This window comes from Pseudorca crassidens, chromosome 7 (genome assembly GCF_039906515.1).
Source record: "Pseudorca crassidens isolate mPseCra1 chromosome 7, mPseCra1.hap1, whole genome shotgun sequence".
Classification (NCBI taxonomy): Eukaryota; Metazoa; Chordata; class Mammalia; order Artiodactyla; family Delphinidae; genus Pseudorca; species Pseudorca crassidens.
Window position 1 is genome coordinate 105,464,434 of NC_090302.1, and position 26,945 is coordinate 105,491,378.

The window sequence follows — 26,945 nt, forward strand, 5'->3', positions numbered from 1 at the left end:
ATTTCCCTGTGCGGGAACTTTCAGCACATTCCCAGTGCTTGTGGAATTAAACGCAGATTCCTCAGCCCATTATGTAAGGCCTCTCGGTGTGGCTTCAACTTACTTTTCCAACTTTTTAAACTTCTGTATCTTCATATTGAAAACATTCTGCTTTCTGTTAAGTTGGTCTACTCATATTTCTTAAAATCTGTACTATCCTGTTTTTGCATCTTCACACAAGCCAGCCTGTCTGCTCTCGGTGTCATCTCTGTGTCTTTATTGCCTGTCTGAAGCCTGTCTTTTTTCTGTGCCCATTTTCTTTGAATATCTCCCCAGCACACACTGAGTTCCTCTCTTGAGCTCTGGAATCATTCATTGTTGTGTGTGTGTTTTATTATTGATACATATGTTTTTATTACTTGTAGATTTATTTTTGTGCATGCCTGTCTGTAAACATGCGAACATAGAGCACGAAACAGCTATGCCTTACACCTCCTGACGTACCAAGTACATAGGTAGTCTCTTGTACCTATCAGGTACTCAGTAACCATTTGTTGAAATGATTTGAACACCCCGTAATACTTCTAGATGGATTAAAGTGAGAAGATAAAGTGACTATTAGGATTTGGTTAGCAGCCACAAAGAAAAGAAAAATTTCTAAATTATAGAGGAAAGCGAGGAATTATTAGTTGGAATAAAGGTTACTTTTGGGGGTTAGGGATAGGGTTACGGTCAGGAAGGGGCAAACGGGTCTTCTGAAGTGCTGATCATATTCTCTTTCGTGGAATGTGGTTACAAGAGTGATTCTTTTATAATTGTTAGAGTATATTTATATGTATCTTTATATAATATTTATATGTATCTTTATATAATATTTTGAATTAGAAACTAAGTTTTAAAACTTTTAAAGCTTTAAAAATATATCTATTTTATTTCCTATTTGGTTCCACATAGCTTTGCTTTGAATTGTTTTGTTTTGTTTTGTTGGCCTGAGGCAGTGCTTTGCAACCAGGCATGACCATCCCCACCCCCAAGTCATTTGGCAATGTCTGGAGACATTTTTGGTTGTTACAGCGGGAAGAGGTGCCCGTGGGTAGAGGCCAAGGATGCCGCTAAACCTCCTATAATGTACTGAACAGTCCTCCACAACAGAATTAATCTGATCCCAAACGTAGTAGTGTGGAAGCTGAGAAAATGGTAGAATCCTTCGAAGCTGGAGCACTACTTTGAACGAGACCTACATTGTATCACTGTCCTGGGCCCCCGCCCTGTAGTCATCTGGTTTTCTTTCTGGTACTCTGGAGAAAAGGAAGTCATGAATTTTGTTCTAGTTCCCTGATAATTACAAATGTTAAAACCACTGTTGTCATCTGGTGAAAGGAGTTGATGATGTTATTTATAGGTTATCCTTTTGGTAGCTTGTCCTTGAAATATTGTGATCTTGATAATGCTAGATGCTTTATTTTCAGGGTGAAAACCAGGACAGCTGCCAAATATGGCCTTTCAGCACAGCCCCGCCTGGTGGATATCATTGCTGCAGTCCCACCTCAGTATCGAAAGGTCTTGGTCCCCAAGTTAAAGGCAAAACCCATCAGAACTGCCAGTGGGGTGAGTGATTCAATTCATCAAAGATTGATTGTGTATCTGTTCCACCACAGATCCCTGCCTCCATGTAAAACCCAGGTAGTGAGGTGGAAGTGGGGGATTTGGACTAATAAAATCCATATGCTATGGTGTGTGCTGGAGTGGAGACACGTGCAGAATGCTAGGAGGGCACAGGGGAAAAGGTCACTGTTCTTAGAGGAGTAGATGATGTTTTGATTTTTGGTGTCTTTAAAAATACAGCTAGATGCTTGGTGACTATCATAAGATGACCAATATTGTTGGCCATCTTAAGCTTGTGGCTTATAAGATTGATACTTATAAAAGGTATTTTGAAAAGTTAAATTGATAGTGCAAAGTCATTTTGTTAATATATATGGTAATTGTGAAACAGTTGACACCATAGGGAGTGATATGGGAGTCCAGAGGACAGAGATGTCTCTGCAGTAAAAGGGACTAGGGAAAGCCCAAGAGGAAGCGTGGAGCTTGACTAACATATAAATGGCACCCATACAAGCAGAGAAGAGCAGGTTCAAAGAGTAATGGGAGCAAGGACCCAGGAACTAGGGCACAGAGGTAGAGATGATGTAAGAGGTGTGTGTGTGCAGGGAACCACGAGTGTACCAGACTCACTGGGGCTGACAATTCATTTTGGAAAGCCGCAGGACATTGGGGTGAAGAGTTAGCGTGGGATCCACTTGTAAAAGATCTTAAATGTCCTGCAAAATAGCCAGATAATAGGAAACTGAAAGATTTTTGAGAAGGGGAGTGATGGGAACCAGATAGACTTTCAGAAAATTAATTTGCATACAAGTTGTAGGGTAGCTTGGAGCCAAAAGGACCAGTTGGGATACTCTTGGTTTGACCTAGGTGTGAAGTGTTAAGAGCCTGAATCAAGGTAGGGCCTCCAGGATAAAAAGGATGAGTGTGAAAGACATGAGGGAAGAATTGATAGTATTTAGACCCTCTTAAAACATGGTACCCAGAAGCGAATGCTGTGTTCCTGATGTGATCTAAGAAGTTCAGTCTGTTCTTTGGATGGGGATATTGTACTTCTAGTAAATGCAGCTTATAATGACTTGCTGGGTAGCCATATCTCCTGGATCATATATTTGTGACTAATTAAACCCCAGACCTTTCACATAGAGTGTACCACCTATCCTAGTCTCTTCTCCTTTGAACTTAAGTGTTTGGGGTTTGTTTGTTTGTACCTAGTGTAAAAGACTCTTTCAGAAAAACGAATAGGTCCAAACCCCTCACCTCCCATTCTCCCCCGACTGTTCCCCCAGGGCAACCACTTTTAGGTCTTAGCTGATTTCTTGGCATTTACTTCCATATTCCTAAATAACGTGCTTTATGGGTGAGTCTTGGATTTTCAGTTTTCAGCATTGTGTGTGGGCTTGCTACCATGGAGACAAAGGTTTAGCAATGTTTCAACCTGACAAATGCACTTGGCTTTCATAATTCCATTCTCTCTGTCTTCTTCCTACCTCGGATCATTTCTTTCTTTGACAGCTACTCTTGTTCTGCTTCCCTCTAAAAATTGATTTTTCTGTGGTCCTGGGCCAACTGCTTTTAGTGCCATACATGCTTTCTTTGGTGATCTCATCCATTGATGTTTTTAAGTATTGCCATATGCTGACTCATAGCTCCGACTTCTCCCCAAGCTTCACATCCGTGTCAGATTGCCTGTTAGACATTTCTCCTTTGACTGCCTGTAAGTATATCCTTAAGTGTAGCATAACCAAAACCTCAGACTTGCTCACCCATCTTCCTTGTCCACCTTAGCTAATGGTGCCCCCGTCCACTCAGTTTCTAAAAGATGGGAAATGCATTGTCCATTCCTACCACCACTGGGAGGAATGTTTTGGCCTTTATTATTTCTTGTTTAGATTGTTTTACTCATTTCCTAATGGGCCTACTTCTTCTTACCTGCACCAAATCCATTTTCTGCAGTATCACCAGAGTGACTATTAAAAATATCAAATGAACACAGCTGATTGTCATTCCCTAGCTGCTATGCATCCTAACCTCTTTGCTTTTTAAAAAATTTATTTTACTGAAGTATAGTTGATTTACAATGTTGTGTTAATTTCTACTGTATGGCAAATGTATGATTAAGTTATACACATATATACATTTTTCATATTCTTTTCCAGTATGGTTTATCACAGGATATTGAATATAGTTCCCTGTGCTATACAGTAAGACCTTGCTGTTTATCCATTCTATATATAATTGCATCAGCTAATCCCCAAATCCCAATCCATCCTTCCCTCACCATGTCTCCCTCTTGGCAACCACAAGTCTGTTCTCTGTGTCTGTGAGTCTGCTTCTGTTTTGTAGATAAGTTCATTTGCGTCATATTTTAGATTTCACATATATGCAATATCATATATTTATCTGTCTCTTTCTGACTGACTTAGTGTTATAATCTCCAGGTCCATCCATGTTGCTGCAAATGGCATTATTTCATTATTTTTTATGGCTAATATTCTGTTTATGTGTACCACATCTTCTTTATCCATTCATCTGTTGATGGACATTTAGGTCGTTTCCATGTCTTGGCTGTTGTAAATAGTGCTGCAATGAACATTGGAGTGCATGTATCTCTTTGAATTATAGTTTTCTCCAGATATATGCCCACTAACCTCCATGCTTTTACTTCTGCTGTTACTGTAGTGCTTTATATTTTTTTATAGAGCAGCTTTAGGCTTACAGAAAAATTGAGCAGAAAGCACAGAGAGTTCCCATATACTTCCTCTCCCCCTTCCCCAGGTTGCCCTATTATTAATACCTTGCATTGGTTTGACACATATGTTATAATTGATGAACCAATATTGCTATCTTCTTATTAACCAAAGCCTGTAGTTTACATTGGGGTCACTCACAGTGTTATACATTCTGTCGGTTTTACCAAATGCATAATTTCACGTATCCATCGTTACAGTATCATATGGAATAGTTTCACTGTCCTAAAACTCCCCTCATCATTTCCTGTTTCATACCTCTCACAACTACTGATCTATTTACTGTTTCTGTAGTTTTGCCTTTCCTAGAATGGTATATAGTTGGAATCAGTATGTTTTGTAGCCTTTTCATATTGGCTTCTGTTACTTTGCAGTGGGCATTTAAGGTTATGCCATGTCCTATTAGTGGCTTGATAGCTCATTTCTTTTTAGCACTGAATAATATTCCATTGTCTGAGTGTGCCACAACTTGTTTATCCACACACCTATTGAAGGACATCTTGGTTGCTTCCAATTTTTGGCAATTATAATGGACAAAGCTGCGATAAACATTTGTTTGAAGGTTTTTGCATACTCAAAAGTTTTCAAACTCATTTGGGTAAATAAGTACCTAGGAGCATGATTGCTGGATCATATGGTCAGACTACGTTTAGCTTTGTTAGAAATTGCCAAACTGTCTTCCAAAGTGGCTGCACTGTTTTGCATTCCATCAACAGTAAATGAGAGTTCCTATTGCTCCACAAGCTCATCAGCATTTGGTGTTGTCAGTGCTCTGGATTTTGGCCATTCTGTTAGGTATGTAGTGATATCTCATTGCTTTAATTTGCAATTCCTGAATGACGTACGATGTTGAGTATCTTCTCATATACTTATTTTGCCTTCAGTGCATCCTCTTTGGCGAAGTGTCTCTTCAGATCTTTTGCCCTATTCCTAATTGGGTTGTTTGGGTTTTTTATTGTGAAGTTGTAAGGATTTTTTTTTAATAGTTAAGATACATGTCTTTTATCAGACATATGTTTTGTAAATATTTTCTCCCAGTCTGTGGCATACCTTTTTAGTATACTTAAGTCTATGATCCATTTTGAGTCTGTTTGTATTTGAGTTTTTGTTCATTTTGTTGGGTTTTTTGCTTTGAAAATCATGATTTTTATTATTCAGAGTAGTATCATTACTCATTGCAACAGTAGTGACCATATGTTGCCCACCTGTTACATACCAGCCACTGCACTGGTGTGTTTTCTAATTTAATCCTCAAAACTGTTTTGAGGGTAGGTAGTATTGTCTTCATTTTACAAAACAGGAAAATACACAGTAAGAGGCAGAGAAAAGATTCAAAGGTTCATCTCTCTGGCTGACTCCAAAGTCATAGCTTTTTCTACCTTATCAGTAATCTTTAAGCTGTATTCTACAAAACTACAGGATCCGTATAAGTGTTTTAGGAGCTACTGTGGGGAATAATAGGGAAGCCGTGGGAGCAGGCCCCATCTCTACTTCACCCAGGGCTGTTGCTTTTCTCTCTTCTGTAAGTTGATGTTCTAAGTAAAACATTACTTGAAGGGAGAGTTCAGCCACTTAAAAAATGCTTGAAAACTCCTGCACATTGCTTCCCTGGTCCCCACGTCCCTCTGCCTTCTTAGCTTAGTTAACTCTTACTCAGCATGGCTGTCAACCCCTTAGGAAGGCTTCCCTGACGCCCCTGGTCAGGGCTAATTAATCCCCTTCTTTGGGCATCGCTAATATTTTCTTTTACCACATGCTTCTTACCATGTGGTTTTGAAAAAGCCTATTTCTCTATGTCCTCCTCCCCTGCTAGCTTGTATGATTTCAGAGGACAGAGGCAGTGCATTAATATTTTTGTAGTCTTAGGGCCCACCTGCTCTGTGTAGCTCAGAACCTGGCCTATATTGTAGGCCCTCAATAAAAGATTGGGAAATTAGATTGACCTCATCAGTGGTATACATATACCACTGGTGTCTCATTTTAAATACAAACATTTGTTTGAAAATCTAAGTTTTTAATTCAGATTTGCAAAATTATTATTATTTTTTTGTGTGTGGTACGCGGGTCTCTCACTGTTGTGGCCTCTCCCGTTGCGGAGCACAGGCTCCGGACGCGCAGGCTCAGCGGCCATGGCTCACGGGCCCAGCTGCTCCGCAGCATGTGGGATCTTCCCGGACCGGGGCACGAACCCGTGTCCCCTGCATCAACAGGTGGACTCTCAACCACTGCACCACCAGGGAAGCCCTTGATTTGCAAAATTATTTATTTTGGAGTTTCTCTAGATCACTAATGATTTAAGTTCAATTTTAATCATTTTTATTATTAAAAAATAATCACAGACTTACAGAAAAGTTGAAAATCCACTACAAAGAACACTTTATCCCTGAGCCATTTGAGAGTAAGTTGCAAAGCCAATGGCTTTGAATACTTTAGTGTGTACTTCCTAGAAACAAGAACATTTTCTTACATCACCACAATACAGCCATCAAAATCAGAAATTTAACACTGATACATTATCATCATCTAGTCCTCAGACCTCATTCAAGTTTCTTATGGTGTGTCAGTAATGACCTATAGGACCCAGTTCAGAATCACGTGCTGCGTTTAGTTGTCATGGCTTTTCAGTCTGGACACTTCCTCTGTCTTTCCTTTACTTCATTACCTTAACACTTCTGAAGATTTCAGGCAAGTTGTTTTGTATCATCTCCCTCAATTTGGTTTAATCAGATGTGTCCTCATAATAAGATTCGGGTTTGCATCTCTGGCAGGAACATCACATAAGTGATACTGCGTTCTTATTATATCCTGTCAGGTGGTGCATAGTTTGTTGTCCTGTCACTGATGTTGTCTTTTGATCAAGGTGATGTCTGCTAGGCATCCCCTTTGTAAAGTTATTCTTTTCCACTTTGTAATTAAGTTTTGTGTGGTGAAGTACTTTTTTAAATTTTATTTTATTTATTTATTTATTTTTGGCTGTTGTTGGGTCTTCGTTTCTGTGCGAGGGCTTTCTCCAGTTGCGGTGAGCGGGGGCCACTCTTCATCGCGGTGCGCGGGCCTCTCACTTTCGCGGCCTCTCTTGTTGCGGAGCACAAGCTCCAGATGTGCAGGCTCAGCAGTTGTGGCTCACGGGCCCAGTTGTTCCGTGGCATGTGGGACCCTCCCAGACCAGGGCTCGAACCCGTGTCCCCTGCATTGGCAGGCAGGCTCTCAACCACTGCGCCACCAGGGAAGCCCAGTGAAGTACTTTGAAACCATGCAAATATCCTGTTCCTTATCAGACTTCCAGTTACCTCATTCATTTGTGTGACTGGATTAAATGGTTTACCTGTTTGGTGGGTTATAATCTGTTCCATCATTATTTATTTTGATGTACAAATTTTCCCAGTTTTGACCAGTAGGAGCCCTTTCAAGCTGCTTTCTGTTTCTTTTTTAAATGTCCCCATCATTCTTTGGGCAGTTTCTAGCTTTCAGTCATAATAAAATGTTCCAGACTCATCTTGTACTTTCTTTACCCCAGCCCTGGAATCAGCTGTTTCTCCAAGGAGCCCTGGTTTCTTTTAGTGGAGAAGAATATTTAGAAACAAAGATCTGAGTACTAGATGTGCTCAATGCCGTTAGGGTGTTGCTGCTCCCAGACCCTCTCCATGGACCAAACTAGGAAATATTATGTACATACATGCACACACATATACATAAAACATTTGCATCTATATTTGTGTGTGTGTGTGTGTACTGTGAGTCCACAACAGTATCTTTGATTTCATCCAACCCACAGAGTTCATTCTAGTTCTCTCCTTTTGCGTATTTTAACTTTCTTCTCTGAGTGACCGCCTCACACCGGTCAGAATGGCCATGATTAAAAAGTCGTTACAAATAACAGATGCTGGAGAGGGGGTGGAGAAAAAGGAGCCCTCCTACATTGTTGGTGGGAATGTAAATTGTGCAGCTGCTATGGCAAACAGTATGGAAGTGCCTCAGAAAACTAAAAATAGAGTTGCCATATGATCCAGCAATCCCACTCCTGGGTATGTATCTGGATAAAACTATTGATATAATTCAAAAGGATACATGCACCCCTATGTTCATAGCAGCCAAGACAAGGACACAACCTAAATGTCCATTGACAGATGAATGGATAAAGAAGATGTAGTACCTATATACAAAGGAATACTACTCAGCCATAAAAAAGAATGAAATAACGCCATTTACAGCAACATGGTAAGTAAAGTAAGTCAGAAAAAGAAACAACAAATACCATATGATATCACTTATATGTGGAATCTAAAATATGATACAAATGAACATATCTACAAAACAGAAACAGACTCACAGACATAGAGAACAGACTTGTGGTTGCCATGGGGGAGCAGGGTTGGGGAGGAATGGATTGGGAGTTTGGGGCTAGCAGATGTAAACTATTTTATATAGGATGGATAAACAGCAAGGTCCTACTGTATAGCACAGGGAACTATATTCAATATCCTGTGATAAACCATATGGAAGAGAATATGAAAAAGAATGTATATATGTGTATAACTGAATCAGTTTTTTGTAGACAGAAATTAACACATCGTAAATCAACTATACTTCAATAAACTAAATTAAAAAATCATAACTTTCTTCTCTGACAGTAAGAAATCTGGCTTGCATTCATCTTAGTGTATACCCTTATTTGACCAGCTGCCCCCATATGTAACTGATTGTCTAACTCTGCCATCACGTCCTTCTCAAGCAGATGCTCTTCCTACCCCACTGGGCTCTGACAGACCCCTCTGAGAATATCTTGCACACACTCTGAAGTCTAGCTCCAGTTTAATAGTCTCTATTCTAAATATTGAGATCTATTGGGAAGAGTTTGAGATACAAAGGTTAGGTTTAGATATAATTTTACAGAATTGCATAAGTAATTGTTCTCTTATAGGCTATTTTATTAAAACAAATCAGAGCAAGAAAATAAGAATCACCGTGACTTTAAAAATTATTAATTCCTTATTTTGCACTTAATTTATTGTAAAATATAATACAGACTAGTGTATACAATGCATATGTACATTTTGAAAATTAATAATATTGAAAAGATCACCCTGGTACCCACAGCTCAGTTTAAGAAATACAGCGTTACCAGTACTTTTGAAACCCCCTTGTGTGCCACCCTCTGATTGCATTCCTCTCCCGCTTTCTGAGCGATAACAACTCTCCAGAATTTTGTATGAATTATTATTTTTTTTTTTACATTTTACCAGGCTTCTTTTGTTATGCACATATACATAGGCACTACATACAGTATGTTAAAGAACATGTTAAGAAATATCAGGAGGACACGGGGGCGGGGGAAGGGTAAGCTGGGACGAAGCGAGAGAGTGGCATGGACATATATACACTACCAAATGTAAAATAGACAGCCAGTGGGAAGCAGCCACATAGCACAGGGAGATCAGCTCGGTGCTCTGTGACCACCCAGCGGGGCGGGACAGGGAGGGTGGGAGAGAGACGCCAGAGGGAGGAGACATGGGGACACATGCACATGCACAGCTGACCCACCTTGCCATACAGCAGAAGTCAACACACCATTGCAAAGCAACCACACCCCAACAAAGATGTTAAAAAAAAAAAAAAAGAAATACCAGGAAGTTTATGTATCTTTTTCATTTACCGTGTGTTTTATGGCCTTGTTTATCACCTCCTTGTACCAGCTCACCAAACTTCCCTGGAGGAGCAGCAGACCAAATTCCTTAGCACCCAGTGGCTCTGAGCAAATATAGAACATAGTAGCAAGATGCAAAAGTAATGAGACAGACCGAAGGCACATAGCAGGGGGACAATTTGTGAGTGGGGAAAGGGTTTTTCCGTTTGGTTGTTTTGCTTTTTACAGGATAGGGAAACACCAACTTTGGACAGTGGGAGAGAAAAAAGCTGCAGTTGGTCTTTTTAACACACACAGAACAAGTTAATATTGTGCTAAAAATATGTCTATGTATTAGGTTGGTCGAATAATGTGAAGGGTGGGCACCCAGAAGGAAGACATGGAACCTAATGTACTCAAATATCCTCTCTTGTTGTTTGAAAAGTTGTCTGGAGAGCAGTGCAAAGCCTCTTCTTCAGCTCGGGCCTGGCGAGTCTGCTGCCATGCTGTCCTCAGCAGCGCCGTGGGGTGGTGACTAATTGCCCCTGTAAATTACTGAGCACCACTGTGCTACTCCGTTTATTTTTTGACAGTAATTTAGTGCTTGCTCTTTCCCACACTTGTCATGCCATGTTTTTCCTCACATTAGAAGCCTTACTACTTGAGAGAAGTCAATACAATTTTCTGTTTGTATAAATGAAAGGCCACAGTTTTTAACTCTTCTATAATAATATTCCTTGAGCCAGAAGAAGATATATTTTCCACATTTTAGTTACACTTCAACAATTATGTATTATATGCCTATAGGGCTCATGTTCAATGGCAAAGTGAAGTGGACTGATGGTCTCAGATGTTTCCTTGTAAGATAGCATGTCAAGAACTGGCTTATATATTATCCGTCCTCCAGACTGACATCACACTTCATAATAGCTTGGTATGATGATTGCTGTCAAAATTGCACTGAGCCTGGCCGTGCCGCGCAGGGACCTCGCCAGGAAGGATGCGCAGGCTTGTGCAAGGAGAGCGGAGCCCCAGCGGGTGGCACCTGTGCCGCCTGTATGAATTATTTCATAATTGCTTTTTTATTAATCTTCCTTTTATAGATTGCTGTTGTGGCTGTCATGTGCAAACCCCACAGATGTCCACACATCAGTTTTACAGGAAACATATGTGTGTGAGTATGATGATTGTGATAAGTTGTGTATGTGTATGTATTTTAATTGAACCAGTTAAGTCCCCTAGAGCCTTGATCAATACATGCTGGTAATATTTAAAACTGTTTTTTGTTTGTATTTGTTTTTTGGCCACGGCTTGTGGGACCTCAGTTTCCCGACCAGGGATTGAGCCCGGGCCACAGCAGTGAAAGCCTGGCATCACTAACCACTAGGCCACCAGGGAACTCCCTGGTAATATTTAAAACTTTGACTTAATAGATTCATAAGTTAGTTCTTTGAAACAAGCACCTATTAGTAGGATGTCTCAATGCTTTAAAAATGAAGCATATAAAGATTTTAATTTGTTGCAATACACAGTAAAAAAAATTCATAGGTTACAGAACTCAAAACAGTAGATATTCTGTTAACTTGATAAACAATACATGGAAATATGAGCTGCGTAAATTCCAAATGTCAGAAGTTTATAATGAATTTGGATCAGAAAAGTATCAAAGTAAAAACTTATCCTTACTAATAATCTTTAAACTTATTAAATTTAGATAATTAGAAAAATTAGCAGAAGAATATTCATGACTCTAGACAGGAAGATTATTAATCAGGAGAAAGATTTTCTTAAGTGTAGTTACCAAGAGAGCACTGTGAGTATCAATCCAAACTTAGAAAAACTTAGGCCCAGTTATTTGCCCCTAAAAGCTTAAACTTCTAAAATAATAGTGACTGCAATACTCTGAAAATGACTGTAATAATGTTCCTTTATATGTTTATCTTTTTACTTGTTAGTAGAAAATGTATATATTTGCAGATGCTACAAAGGTACAACCTTCTGTTAGGATTCGAAAATGAAGCTGGTTCAGTCAGGATTTTACGGAGCCTGTAGATACTTGAACTAGACTGTTGAACTAAGTTCTGTATCTGACATCTTCATTTTATTGTATTGGCAGATACTGCCCTGGTGGACCTGATTCAGACTTTGAATATTCGACCCAGTCTTATACTGGATATGAGGTAAAGTAATGTGAGGCTGTCCTGAGGAGTGTTACAGCATACTTTATTAAGAGTCTGCTTTTATAAGTACCGGCTTTCTTAAAATTTTTATTTTTTTCCTGATTACATAAGTTATTCATTCACCAAACATTTGCTGAGTGTCTGTTGTTCTAGTCACTGGCGAAATATTTATGTAAGCACTTATTATTAATATGTCAACATTGTTCTAAGTGCTTTACAACTTTAAACCTGACAGCAGGATTTTGAAGGTAGACACTATTATTATCCCAGTTTTTTAGATAAGGAAACCAGGGCCTAGAAGTCTTACATGACTGGCCTGGAGACATGCCCCTAATATGTAACAGGGCCGGGCTTTGAATTCTGTGCTCCTCACCAGTACATTGTCCTGCCTCTGCAGCTGTGAAAAAACAGGTCAGGTCTTGAGAAATTTACATTCTAATAAATGGGGGTAGACAGTAAAGAAACAAACAAGAAAAAACAATCAGGTACTAGTAAATGCAAAGCAGGGAAGTAAAGTCAAGTAAGATGTCGTAGCAGGGTGGATACTTCAGCCTTGGGGGCTAGGAAGGAATGGTCTGAGGAGGTGACATTTAAACTGAGCCCTGAATGACAAGAAAGAGCCTTTCAAGAATACCAAGAAAGAGCATTCCTAGCAGAGAGAATAGCTGGAACACGGAGCCAGGCTCAGAATGACAGTGGGGGGCTCTGGAGCAGAGCAGGTGAGGGGAGAATGAGATTCGGGAGACGGGTGCTGCAGGGGATTGTAAGCCAGGGCAAGGAGTTTGTTATAGGTGTTGTGAAAAGCCATCCACATTTAAAGCAGGGGTTGATATAATCCAGTGTTGGTTTTTAAAAGATCATTTGATGGTTCTGTGAGGGCAGGATTAGAGCGGGTGCAAGAGAAAGCAGGAGGCCAGCGAGCAGGCTTTCGAAGTCGTCGGCCTCATCCAAAGAGGCCAGCAGCCAGGAAACCATGTGACTTTTTTCTTATACATGGTTTTTCATTTCTTACCTGTTTTTCATAGTTCAAATTTTTAAAAATACTAAAAGAATTTTTCAGTGAAGACTCCCTCTCGTCACTCTCCCCTGGCCACCCCTTTCTGCTTCAGCCCCCGAAGACAATCAGTATCATCCCCTTCAGAGATAATATATAGATATAAAAGCAATACATACTCTTTATCCTAACTTTTTACACAGGAGGTAGTCTATCAAAACCTTGCACCTTACCTTTCTCATTTGACAATGTATCTTAGGGAACATTTTATATCAGTATATTGTTTCATGGCCATAGACTATTCCATTGTATGATAGCATGATGGCTTTTTGTTAAGCCATTACAAACTGTTGTTGTATTGATATTTAATGATCTGGTTTAAAGGTTATTTTATCAAGTAACTCTTTTGAATGTGTATACACAGCTATGTCTGTGAGCAGTATAACAATTTGGTGACCCTGGGGTTTCCATAAGGGTTTACACAAAGATATAACTATGGTCCAAGGAGCTGCCTCCTGTTGAGTGGAGACCAGCCAAATGTTATTCAGGACATTATTTTGAACCCTGACAAGACTGAGAGAGGAAGAAAGGAGCCCAAGGGAACTTTATTTTTAATACCCTTTTGAAACTACTTTTTATTCTTAATTCAGTGTGGGCATAACAGGATACTTCTCTTTTTTCTTAGCCAACCTCCATGCGAGCTATCCGTGCTAGGTATGACCCTTATCTACAGACAAGACACCGAATAGAACAGGTAAGGTTTTAAAAAGCATTGTTACATTAGATCTTTATACTTAGAAGGTATTCTTGCTTGATTTGAGTTGAACCAGAAATAAGAACTGAAAGAATATTTCTCCCCTTTGTAAGTTTTTAATATCCATCTGAGGGAGGGGGACTATTTTGCAATACCTAGCAAGGTCAAAAACACTGCTTCCTTTAAAGACTGTATTATTTTCTGTAAGGATTTTATAGTCTCTAAAGTTCTTTCAATTTGTAGAAAGTTATTTATGGTATGAAATTTACAGAATGTGGATATGTCTTAGACAATAGGTGGGTGGATTGAATTTTAGCTTCCATAAGCCAAGTGAGAAGTATTGTGACTAGTTTGCTGGGGTGTGAATGGGGAATTGACTGTACAGGGGGATGAGGGACTCTTGGGAGCCATGGAGTTGTTCTGTATACTGGTGGTGGTGGTGGCAGTGGTTACACAACTCTAAACATTTGTCAAAACTCATTTAATTGTACAGTTAAAGTTAGTGGATTTTGTTGTATATAAATTATACCCCGGGAGTTCCCTGGTGGCCTAGTGGTTAGGATTCCGGGCTTTCACTGCTGTGGCCTGGGTTCAATCCCTAGTCGGGAAACTGAGATCCTGCAAACTGCATGGCAAAGCCACACACACACAAAAAAATTATACCTCAATATAACTGATTAAAGACAAGTACTGTGTAGATGGCCTTGCTCTGTTCAAGAACTCTGAACATTAATACAGATTTTCTTTTTCACAATTTTATTTTAAACTTGTCCAATTTCAAACAATGCAAGCACTGTCCATAGTTTTTATAGTTACATCTAGTAAGACAACTAGAAAATCTCAAATGGAAAGTAGCACATACCATAGTCAGTAAGTCGCTTCTGTGCTTAATTGTTATTACGAGTGGATACCAGACACTTCTGATTTTCACATCATTGTCACCCAAGCATATATGGATCAGGATTGTCAGCTGTAGGAGAGGACCCCACCTGCAGGGAGCCAACATAGTTCCTAAACTGACCATTGCTTCAATTTCTTTTTTAGCCATAATTTTTTTTTTTTTTTGGAACCCATGCCCCTTGCAGTGGAAGCACGGAGCCCTAACCACTGGCTGGACCACCAGGGAATTCCCTTAGCCATGATATTTAACTCATTTGAAGTGTTTCAGTAGAGTTCAAAATGTTTATATTTTCCAAACAGGAGCATGGGTTTTGAAAGATTTTAGAAACTACCAGAGAGTAGTGATTCTTTTCCTAACTGTAAATGCACTAGAATCACCTGAGTAACTTTTCCAAAATACATGTCAGATTTCACTGCTGAAGTTCTGATTAAGTCTGGTTTAGGGTCCAGGCAAGATATTTTGAAAAAGCTACCAGGAAGATTTTGTTGTATATTCCTGGTAAACAACCGTAGTTATAGAGTATTCTTTTAGTGTTGATAGCTATGTACACGTACTTACAGATATATATTTGCATGTGTATGCACATGCCTGCCCATATGCTTACGTATCTGTAAGGATTTACATATGTATAAGGATGTATGTATGTATAAGTTATTTGCCATTTTCAGAAACAAGTATAAAACAAAGTAACTTTTTGCTCATATTAAGTGTGGACATCCTCTTTACGTAGTACATTAGAGTTCATAATTTGTAGTCTACTTGACCTAGTTTTCCTCAGGCCTAAGATATGGCAAGAAATTTAAATACCTGTTTCTAAAAATTAGAATCTTGCCTTATTGTAATTGAAAAACTGAAAGATCTATACCATTCTCTTCCCAAATAGAAGAGATGTCATATTTCAGAGTTTATTGTCCTTGCCCCACCCCTGAAACTAGGCTTAAGGTGCTACCGGTACCCAGAAACTTCATAATTAATTCAAAACTTTTAATTTAAAACTGCTTTCTTAACGTTTCTTTCTAATCTAGTGTTCTCTTTCTTTCACTTGCATCAAGTCCTGATTATGTTGTATATAGTCTTCTTCGTCCCCAATGCTGACCACAAAGTCTGGCATAAAATATGTAATCAATAAATATTTCTTTATTCTATTACATACTGTGTTATTTGCTTTGCTGCTCTCTAATTTATATTCTTTGTATTATTAAGTTTTCACTTAACTCTGTAAGTTGACATCAGACTTCTTGTTTATTATTTTTAATTCTCGTCCTCCTTATTTGAGCAATAATTTCCTTTTCAGACCCTGGAGTCTATTTTTTTTAGTCCATAGAATTTGCTTAACATGTTTGCTTCTCATTTTTAAACTATACAGATGAGAACACCGCAAAGTAAAATTAGAAATTTGCAATAACCTTCTTAGGGTAGTTGACTATATCTTTCTAATGCTGATGAATTTATGTCTTTCAGTTAAAACAGCTTGGTCACAGTGTGGATAAAGTGGAATTTATTGTGATGGGTGGAACATTTATGGCGCTTCCAGAAGAATACAGAGATTATTTTATTCGAAATTTACATGATGCCTTATCAGGACATACCTCCAACAATATTTACGAGGCAGTCAAGTAAGAAATTCTTATTTTATCATATTCACCAACGCTGGTTGTCAGTTTATCCTCCTAGCAGCAGTCTGTGAGAATTCCTTTTGCTCTATGTCTATATTCCTAGTTCTTTTGGGGAGGGAGGGGAGAGGATGTCATTCTTTTTATTTGCATACCTTTCATGGGTTGTAAGGTTAAATACATTTTTTCCCAATTTTCTTGAGCTACAATGAACGTAGAGCACTGTATAAGTTAGGGTGTGCAGCATAATGATTTGATGTCACATATATCATGAAATGATGAGCACAGTAAGCTGAGTTAACATCTGTCATCTCATACAGTCCTAGTCCTTGTAGTTGCTTCTGTTTTGTGGGAAAAAGGATTATGTTTTTAAAAAGTGAGTATGGTTCATTGGTTATTAGTATTTTCACAAAATCACTATGTGGAAGAATAAAAAGAAACTAAAAAAAAAGAAAAAGAACAACAGCAACAAAAAACCAAAACCAAGGGATTTCCCTGGTGGTGCAGTGGTTAAGAATCCGCCTGCCAATGCAGGGGACACGGGTTCGAGCCCTGGTTCAGGAAGATCCCACATGCCATGGAGCAACCTAGCCCGTGTGCCACAACTACTGAGCCTGCACTCTAGAGCCCGTGAGCCACAACTACTGAGCCCGTGTGCCACAACTACTGAAGCCCACGTGCCTAGAGCCCGTGCTCCACAACAAGAGAAGCCACCGCAGTGAGAAGCCCCCACACCGCAACGAAGAGTAGCCCCTGCTCGCCGTAACTAGAGAAAGCCCACGTGCAGGAACAAAGACCCAATGCAGCCAAAAATAAATAAATAAGTAAATAAATTTACTTTAAAACTCAGAAAAACCACTGTGCAGCTCTTCTCAGCCTGAGGCTGGTCTAAACTGCAGGGGTAGCTTTGATTGGACTAGGTGAGCCCACCCAAAAAGAGCACTGGGAGTACTTTTAATCTGAGACATTTAACTGCTATATAATCAACAAAACAAGTGACTTTTTTTAAAAAACATATTTATTGGGTATAATTGTTTAACAATGTTGTGTTAGGTTCTGCTGTATAACAAAGTGAATCAGCTATACATATACATATATCCCCGTATCCCCTCCCTCTTGTGTCTTCCTCTCACCCTCCCTATCCCACCCCTCTAGGTGGTCACTGAACACCAAGCTGATCTCCGTGCATGTTGCAGCTGCTTCCTACTAGCTATCTGTTTTACATTTGGTAGTGTATATATGTCAGTGTTCCTCTCACTTTGTCCCAGCTTGCCAACTTCTCCCTCCCTGGGTCCTCAAGTCCATTCTCTATGTCTGCGTCTTTATTCCTGTCCTGCCCCTAGATTCATGAGAACCTTTTTTTTTTTTAATGATTCCATATATATGTGTTAGCATAAGGTATTTGTTTTTCTCTTTCTGACTTACTTCACTCTGTATGACAGACTCTAGACCCATCCAAACAAAACACTCCCATTTACCATTGCTACAAAAAGAATAAAATATCTAGGAATAAACCTTCCTAAGGAGACAAAACACCTGTATGCAGAAAACTATAAGACACTGATGAAAGAAATTAAAGACGATACAAACAGATGGAGAGATACACCATGTTCTTGGATTGGAAGAATTAACATTGTGAAAATGACTCTACTACCCAAAGCAATCTACAGATTCAGTGCAATCCCTGTCAAGCTACCAAAGGCATTTTTCACAGAACTAGAACAGAAAATTTTACAATTTGTATGGAAACACAAAAGACCCCGAATAGCCAAAGCAATCTTGAGAAAGAAAAACAGAGCTGGAGGAATCAGGCTACCTGACTTCAGGCTGTACTACAAAGCTACAGTAATCAAGACAGTATGGTACTGGCACAAAAACAGAAATATAGATCAATGGAACAGGATAGAAAGCCCAGAGATAAACCCATGCACATATGGTCACCTTATCTTTGATAAAGGTGGCAAGAATATACAATGGAGAAAAGACAGCCTGTTCAGTAAGTGGTGCTGGGAAAACTGGACAGCTACATGTAAAAGAATGAAATTAGAACACTTCCTAACACCATACACAAAAATAAACTCAAAATGGATTAAAGACCTAAATGTAAGGCCAGACACTGTGAAACTCTTAGAGGAAAACATAGAGAACACTTTGACATAAATCACAGCAAGATCCTTTTTGACCCACCTCCTAGAGAAATGGGAGTAAAAGCAAAAATAAACACATGGGACCTAATGAAACTTAAATGCTTTTGCACAGCAAAGGTAACCATAAACAAGAGGAAAAGACAACCCTCAGAATGGAAGAAAGTATTTGCAAATGAAGCAACTGACAAAGGATTCATCTCCAAAATATACAAGCAGCTCATGCAGTTCAATATTAAAAAAACAAGCAACCCAATCCAAAAATGGGCAGAAGACCTAAGTAGACGTTTCTCCAAAGAAGATATACAGACTGCCAACAAACACATGAAAGGATGCTCAACATCACTAATCATTAGAGAAATGCAAATCAAAACTACAATGAGGTATCATCTCACACTGGTTAGAATGGCCATCATCAAAAAAATCTACAAGCAATAAATGCTGGAGAGGGTGTGGAGAAAAGGGAACCCTCCTACACTGTTGGTGGGAATGTAAATTGATACAGCCACTGTGGAGAACAGTATGGAGGTTCCTTAAAAAACTAGAAATAGGGACTTCCCTGGTGGTCCAGTGGTTGAGACTCTGTGCTCCCAATGCAGGGGGCCCGGGTTCGATCCCTGGTCAGGGAACTAGATCCCACATACTGCAACTAAGAGTTGGCATGCTACAACTATAAGGATTCTGCATGCCGCAACAAAGATCCCACGTGCCGCAACTAAGACCGGGCGCAGCCAAATAAATAAATATTAAAAAAAAAAAAAAACTAGAAATAGAGGGCTTCCCTGGTGGCACAGTGGTTGAGAGTCCGCCTGCCGATGCAGGGGACACGGGTTCGTGCCCGGGTCCGGGAGGACCCATGTGCCGCGGAGCGGCTGGGACCGTGAGCCATGGCCGCTGAGCCTGCGCGTCCGGAGCCTGTGCTCCACGACGGGAGAGGCCACAACAGTGAGAGGCCCGCATACCACAAAAAAAATAAAAAACTAGAAATAGAACTACCATATGACCTAGCAGTCCCACTACTGGGCATATACCCTAAGAAAACCATAATTCAAAACGAGTCATGTACCCCAATGTTCATTGTAGCTCTATTTACAATAGCCAGGACATGGAAGCAACCTAAGTGTCCGTCGACAGATGAATGGATAAAGACGATGTGGCACATATATACAATGGAATATTACTCAGCCATAGAAAAACAAGTGACTATTATTTAATAACTATTGTTCTAATTACTGTTTAATAACTATTAAATAATTTGTTGATGGGATCATTTATTTCAAATTCTAGTTGACGGAAGACAATTATGCTTTCTTTTGATACCTCATATCTCCATTTTTAGTGAGAAGAATACTAAGGTTTCATATATAGTTCAATGATTTAAGAAGTGAAAGTCTTAGAATAGTTTTTATTTTCAAAAATTTCAGGAACACCTGGCTAAGTTACTGTGTACTATTCTCTTTTATTTACTGAACATTAATTGAAGGCCCATTAGGGGCCATGCATTGCCTTGGACACTGGGAACAACGTGGTGAACAAGACGGATGTTGTCCTTGCCCTCGTGGTGCTTACATTCTACTGGTTCAACAAATACCAAACAGCAAGTGCTGTGATGGATATAGACGGCTATGATGGAGAATACCTGGGCTGATTCTGCACACAAAGTGGTGACGTTTAAGCTGAGATCTGAAGTATAAGGAGGGAGTCAGGCCAAGCGCAGAAAAAAGAAGAGGCACTGAAATGAGGAAGAACTTGAGGTGTTCCAGGAACAGAGAGGAGGCCAGGGTATCTAGATTCCAGTGAAAAGGGGGGCATATGTCATGAAGGGAGATTGAAAAGTTAGGTGTGGGCCTGATTATACATGCTTTTGAGGACTTAAAAACTTCCGAATCAGCAGTAGGAAGTAGATGAATGGTTTCAAGCAGGAGACTGATGTGTTCGGGTTTGTAAGAAGCTCATTCTGGTTATTGTGTGGCTGCAACATGAGAATGTTGGTGCAAGAGTGGACGTGGGAAACTGGATGGAAGAGTGTTGTATCCACCCCAGCTCAGATGAGGGTGGTGGCAGTAATGACAGAAAAGAATAGATGGAATAGCTGTATTTTTGTGTGGAAACTGACAGATTTTGGATCAGGTCCGCGGTAAGAAAGAGGAACGAATCAAGGATGACACCCAGGTTTTGGTTGTAGGAAATGATCGAGAGTTGTGTCACATACTGAGATGGAAAAGACAGAAGGAAGAACAGGTTTGTGGGAGGAAATCAAGAGTTTTACTTTGGCTGCATTAAGTTTGAAATGCCTAGAATACATTCAGGTGGGGATGTCCATAGGCTATATAAGGGATGTCTGGGCTGGCAATATAAAATTGGGGATTATCAGCTCATAGATGGTATTTATAGCCATGCAAATGGATAAGGTCACCTTATGGGAGAGTTTCAGGTTTCCAAGGTATGCTACATGAAAACGCAATTTTTAGGGCCATTCTTGCAGTGTGAGCCCATCATTTTTGTATACGTGCCTGTGAGTATAAATGCATAGAAGAGGTGGTAGAATGGTGATCAGCATAGGCAATAGTTAGCACTGAGGAGAAAGGGACATGAGACGTGGGGGTAAGGGAGGACGCATACAGCGTACAGTGTGCTGAGCATTGTGGTAAGTATTCACTTATCCAATTCTTATAAGAAGTCTTTAAGTATTTAACTTATCCCTGTTCTACAAGTGAGGAAACTTTCATTACCCTGTAATTAAGACAGTTTTGGACAAGCACACTTGTGAATGAATTTTGAATGATCCATCTGTTGGTCAGATATTGACAGCTAACGACCTAGGTAGGGCTTCCTCTTGGAATTGGGGACAGGGCCGTCTTTTTGTGCTCTCCCTACTTCTCCTAGCCCCTTCTTTTGCTCTCCTTTGGGTTGGTAAAAATGAAAAGAGTAGAGACTTTTTCATAAGTTTAAATAAATCTCAAGGGTAGTTTGAGGGGCCTGGGTAGAGAGTTCAGCAGCTGAGAAAGCATGTGTGAGCAGCTACTTTGTGTGATTGCCAGTAGAGGATGTGACAGGTTAATTCTATGTCCATGGATCTGGACTTTGAGCAACAGCTGGCCCAGGTGATCTCCATCCTGCAGGGCCTTTCGTAGCAGGATGAGATGGGACCGTATTTTACTGCTCATTCAGAACCTTGATCATTCATGAATATGAGTCATGCTGAGTAAAACGCTGAAGTCTTTCAATCTTTAGAGGAGTAATGATGTAAATCCATCGCATTCTTCCTAATAATACTGAAAATCAGATGATAGCTTAGAATAAAATGCAATTGGAGGAAGAAAAACAACCTTAATTAGTTCAAAGCCCCATGATATTAGGATGGCAGCAGTACCTCAGAGGATTACTGACTAAAATCCATTGAACTCTGAGAATTCCCTCACAGGATAATCTATTCAGACCATCATATTTTTCTACGCATGCTTATGTATTATATATTTTTTCGTTAGTGCAGCTGTTCTCATGTTGCAGACCTTGCACATTATGTGGATTTGAGCCATAAATATCTTGGACTTGTCCCGCCCTTCCCCACCCCCATGAAAGTTTGCTGCAGAGCTTTTCAGTCTACAGTTTGGGTCCCCCGGGTCATGTGAGCTAGGCCAACTGAAGATCTGCATAATGAATTTTTAGGATGCGGTTAGTCTGACATCTCATCAGCTGAAACTTTAAAATATTTGCTATATTCTTTGTGTGAAGTTTTATCTTTATTTTTGCAGAAATGGTGCAGTGTCTAGTGGTGTTTGTAAATTGCCTCTTTTTTTCCAGGTGAAAATAGAGTTTTATTATTATTATAACTTGCGATTACGGTATGTGTGTAGAAAAAGCCGTTTGGAGAAGCAAGCCTCTTTCTCTAATGGACCAGGCAGAGCCGGCGTTGTTTTGTTTCTTGAATTTACCTCAAGGGGGCAACAAACACTTTACTTTCGGATAAAAATTTTTATGGGATTTGAGCCTTCATTGCAAGGCTCTCGGGAAGTAGTAAAAGTACAATCTGGGAGTCATGAAACCATCCATAAATGCTACACTGAATCCTGCCAACCCACATTCGACGTGTTTTGCTTTTGACTCCTGGTCTCTATACTTTTATGAGATTATCTGGAAAAAGCCAATTTCTGGTATCTTGTTTGCTTTGTTGAGGTAAATTTTTACTGCCAATTCCCTATAATAGAGTTGGTATTTGTTTTTCAGGGAAGCTTTGTATAATTTGAAGAAATAGTTGTCTGGTTTGTATTATAGAGACATAGAAAACTATTTTCAAATGTTGACATCTTTGCAAAATGTAGAGCAGCCCAGAGATACTGTGTTTTGAACATAACGTTTTCTTCAAAATTTTTGGATGAGGTATTTACTTTGCCGTTCTCTAAGTTCTCTTGCGCAGAGGGTATTCATGAAAATTGTTTGGGTTACCCAGCGTGACCCACCTCTCTCAGAGGTAAGGTGATGAATTTCATGTTTATTTTACTAGTAGTTGATACTAGTACAACTACACAGATGTAATACTGACTTTGACAAGCTTAGCATAGGTGGGGTGTTTTTTGTTGTTGTTTTTAATAAATTTATTTATTTTATTTATTTATTTTTGGCGGCGTTGGGTCTTCGTTGCTGCGCGCAGGCTTTCTCTAGTTGCAGCGAGCGGGAGCTGCTCTTTGTTGCGGTGTGCGGGCTTCTCATTGCGGTGGCTTTTCTCTTTGCAGAGCAACAGCTCTAGGCGTGCGGGCTTCAGTAGTTGTGGCATGTGGACTCAGTAGTTGTGGCTTGTGGGCTCTAGAGCGCAGCCTCAGTAGTTGTGACACACGGGCTTAGTTGCTCTGCGGCAGGTGGATCTTCCTGGACCAGGGCTTGAACCTGTGTCCCCTGCATTGGCAGGTGGATTCTCAACCACTGCGCCATCAGGGAAGTCCCTAGGTGGGTTTTTTTTTTTAATATTAATTTTAAATTAAGTTAAAAGTTACATATTGTGACAGATGAGTCAACCGTGTTTAAGGTTAAAAGTCTTTGTTCGAATTAGTGTCAAGTTCTACTATCAGCTCAAGTGTGTCTCTGCTTTGCTATTGTGTGTGCCATCTGGTTAAAGTTTTGTTTTTTTCTTAAAAGATTAAGAGTTAGGGTAAGGAAAAGCCCTAACAAGGTGAACTTGGTTGTTATTTATGGCAGGTTAGTAACAAGCAGTATGTTATATCCTTGCAGATGGAAACATTGGAAAGCTGAGTGAACAGAGAGGTCAAGGACAAAGCAGGTATGATTTCTGTGAAGGCTCATTAAATCAAGCAAAGTGATAATCACTCATTACTATCAGCTAGACTGAGACTGCAGTAATCTCCAGAGATCATCAATTACTGGTGACTATCATCCTCTAAAAATCATAGCTCTGGAGGTGAAAAGGACCAGCAGTGGGATCTGAGTCACCCGTTCACCAGAATGCAAATGTTGCCAAATATCTCAAAACAACCTTTTAAAATGGTTTTATTCCTTTTTAATCAGCCTTGCCCAGAAGCAGTTTTGCATTCAATTTTTAATGCTCCTTGGCTGTTTTCACAAGATGCAATTTAAAAGGGTAGTTACCCACCAAGAAGTAGGTGAGTCATACCTTCTCCCTGTGGAATTTTTAATTCAGTTCTGTTCCTTCCTCTTTTTTTCCCCCTCCATCAATGACTTTAAATCCTCCAACTATGTCCTTCTGTGTCTTGGAGAAACTAGAGTGCTCGGTAATGCTGGGTCCCAGGCCCAGAAACTAATTTCATAGACTTGCAGAGGAATGAAGAAAGCAAAGCAACCTAAGAAGGCCTGAAAGTGGCCATCTCCTGCCTTGCTGCCCTGGCCTTATTTCTGGCAGGCCTCAGAACCTCTTGCATGTCTGGACTTTGGCTCTAATACCCTCCCCATCCCCGCCCCTCACTTCATATTGTTGATCACTTTTACTTTCTTCCTTGGTAATCAGATTTTCGTAGATGGTGACCAGGATCCTCAACATTGGCAGTCCAACCTAGGATACAATCTTAGTCATCATAAAAAGAGGTGATATTAGTTGTTTTTCTTCCAACATTTTATTTGAAACAAACAAAAATTGAAAGAATTTTCCAGTGAACATCCCATACCTGTCACCGAGGTTCTACTGTGTTTGCTTTATCACATACTTATCCAACTAGCCATTCCTCTATCAACCCATCAATCCTTCTTTTTATTTTTTTAAGACATTTCAAAGCAGGCTGCAGACTTCAGTACCCTTCTCCCCGAATACGTGCATTTGCACATCGTTAGCTACTTCACTGTTTGTAATATTTTCTTTTCAAGTAAATTTACATACTGTGAAATGCACAGGTCTTATGGGTACTCTTTGATGAGTTCTAACAAATGCATATACCTGTGCAACAAAATCATACTAAGATATAGAACATTACCATCATCCCAGAAAGTTTCCTCCTGTCTCCTCCCAGTAAATCCTCACCTGCACCTCCCAGAAGCAGCAGTCTTCTCTTTTTTTCCTTTCACAGATTAGTTTTGCCTGTTCTAAAACGTCATATGAATGGAACCATATAGCACATACTCTTTAGTGTAAGGCGTCTTTCACCGAGCGTTATATTTAGAGATTGATCCACGTTGGGTATTTCAGTAGCTGTTACCTTTTTAGTGCTGGGTAGGATTCTGTTATATGCATAGAGCACAGTTTGTTTATCCATTCTATTGATGGATAGCTGGGCTGTTTCCAGTTTGTAGTTATTATGATAAAACTTCAGTGAACATACTTATATAAGTCTTTTTGTGAATATATGTATTTATTTCTCTTGGGTAATAACTAGAAGTGGAATTGCTACATCATATGTTTAGTTTTGAAATTGCCAGACATTTTCCCAAAGTGGTTGTACCATTTTTACTCCTATGAGTAATGTATGAGTGTTCATTTGTTCCACGTCCTCACCAGCATAAGGTGTTGTCAGTCTTTGTAAGTTTAGCTATTCTAGTGGGTGTGTTGTGGGTTTCGTTGTGGTTTTAATTTGCATTCTTCTGATGACTAATGATGTTGAGCACTTTATTACGTGCTTATGCTTTCTATATATATTTCCTTTGTGAAGTGTGTGTTAAAATCTTTTGCACATTTTTTATTGGGCTATTATATATCCTGGATTCTAGTCCTTTGTTAGATCTATATTTTACAAATACGAAAACCCAGTCTGTGGCTTGAGTGTTCATTATGTTAATGTATTTGAGCAGAGTATTTTGTCTTGGTAAAGTCTAATTTGCAGTTTTTTCTTTCATAATTACTGCTTTTTGTATTATCTCTAACAAACCTTTGCCTACTCACAAGGCAAAAAGATATTTTCCTGTGTTCTCTTCTAGTTATTGTTTTAGCCTTTGTATTTACCTTTCATACGTAGGCTTATGATCCATCTTGATTTAATATTTTATATACAGTGTGAGGTAGGAGTCAAGGTTTCTTTTTTTCCATATACATACCTAATTGTTTCAACATTACTTGTTTTAAAACTTCCCTTTCCTATATAGATTGTATTGGCACCTTTGTCAAAAATCAATTAGCTAGGGCTTCCCTGTTGGCGCAGTGGTTAAGAATCCACCTGCCAATGCAGAGACGTGGGTTCGAGTCCTGGTCCCAGAAGATCCCACATGCCGTGGAGCAACTAAGCCCATGCACCACAACTACTGAGCCTGCGCTCTAGAGCTCACAAGCCACAACTACTGAAGCCCGTGCACCTAGAGCCCATGCTCCGCAATGAGAGAAGCCACCGCAATGAGAGGCCAGCACACCACAACGAAGAGTAGTCCCCACTCGCTGCAACTAGAGAAAACCCACGCACAGCAACAAAGACCCCGTGCAGCCAAAAATAAATAAAATAATTTTTTAAAAAATCAATTGGCTATATAAATTTGGGACTGTACTCTCTTCTGTTCCGTTGATGTGTTTTTGTCTTTATGCCAGTACCACAGTCCTGATTACTGTAGTTTTATACCTTTAAGTAACATAAGTCTTCTAACTCTGTCACTGTTTTTCAAGATTGCTCTGGATATTTTAGGTGCTTTGCCTTTCTATATAAAGTTTATGCTTATCAATTTCTATTAAAAAGTGTGATAGCCATATTAACAAACTGAAGGATAAAAACCATATGATCATCGCAATAGATGCAGAAAAAGCTTTCAACAAAATTCAACACCCATTTATGATAAACACTCTCCAGAAAGTGGGCATAGAGGGAACCTACCTCAACATAATAAAGTCCATATATGACAAACCCCCAGCCAACATAATTCTCAATGGTGAAAAACTGAAACCATTTCCTCTAAGATCAGGAACGAGACAAGGTTGCCCACTATCACCTCTGTTGTTCAACATAGTTTTGCAAGTTTTAGCCACA

General features: G+C 39.6%; 1 protein-coding gene across 2 annotated transcripts in view; it reads left to right on the plus strand.

Moving 5' to 3' along the window:
• The window catches only part of ELP3 (elongator acetyltransferase complex subunit 3), a 113,281-nt gene that overhangs the window by 7,257 nt on the left and 79,079 nt on the right, over positions 1-26,945 (plus strand). For both annotated transcript variants that reach the window (XM_067745257.1, XM_067745258.1), the window contains 5 exons: positions 1,449-1,587; positions 11,058-11,128; positions 12,071-12,134; positions 13,814-13,882; positions 16,245-16,399. In XM_067745257.1, the coding sequence (XP_067601358.1) occupies positions 1,449-1,587; positions 11,058-11,128; positions 12,071-12,134; positions 13,814-13,882; positions 16,245-16,399 (498 nt within the window). The remainder of the gene's footprint in view (positions 1-1,448; positions 1,588-11,057; positions 11,129-12,070; positions 12,135-13,813; positions 13,883-16,244; positions 16,400-26,945) is intronic.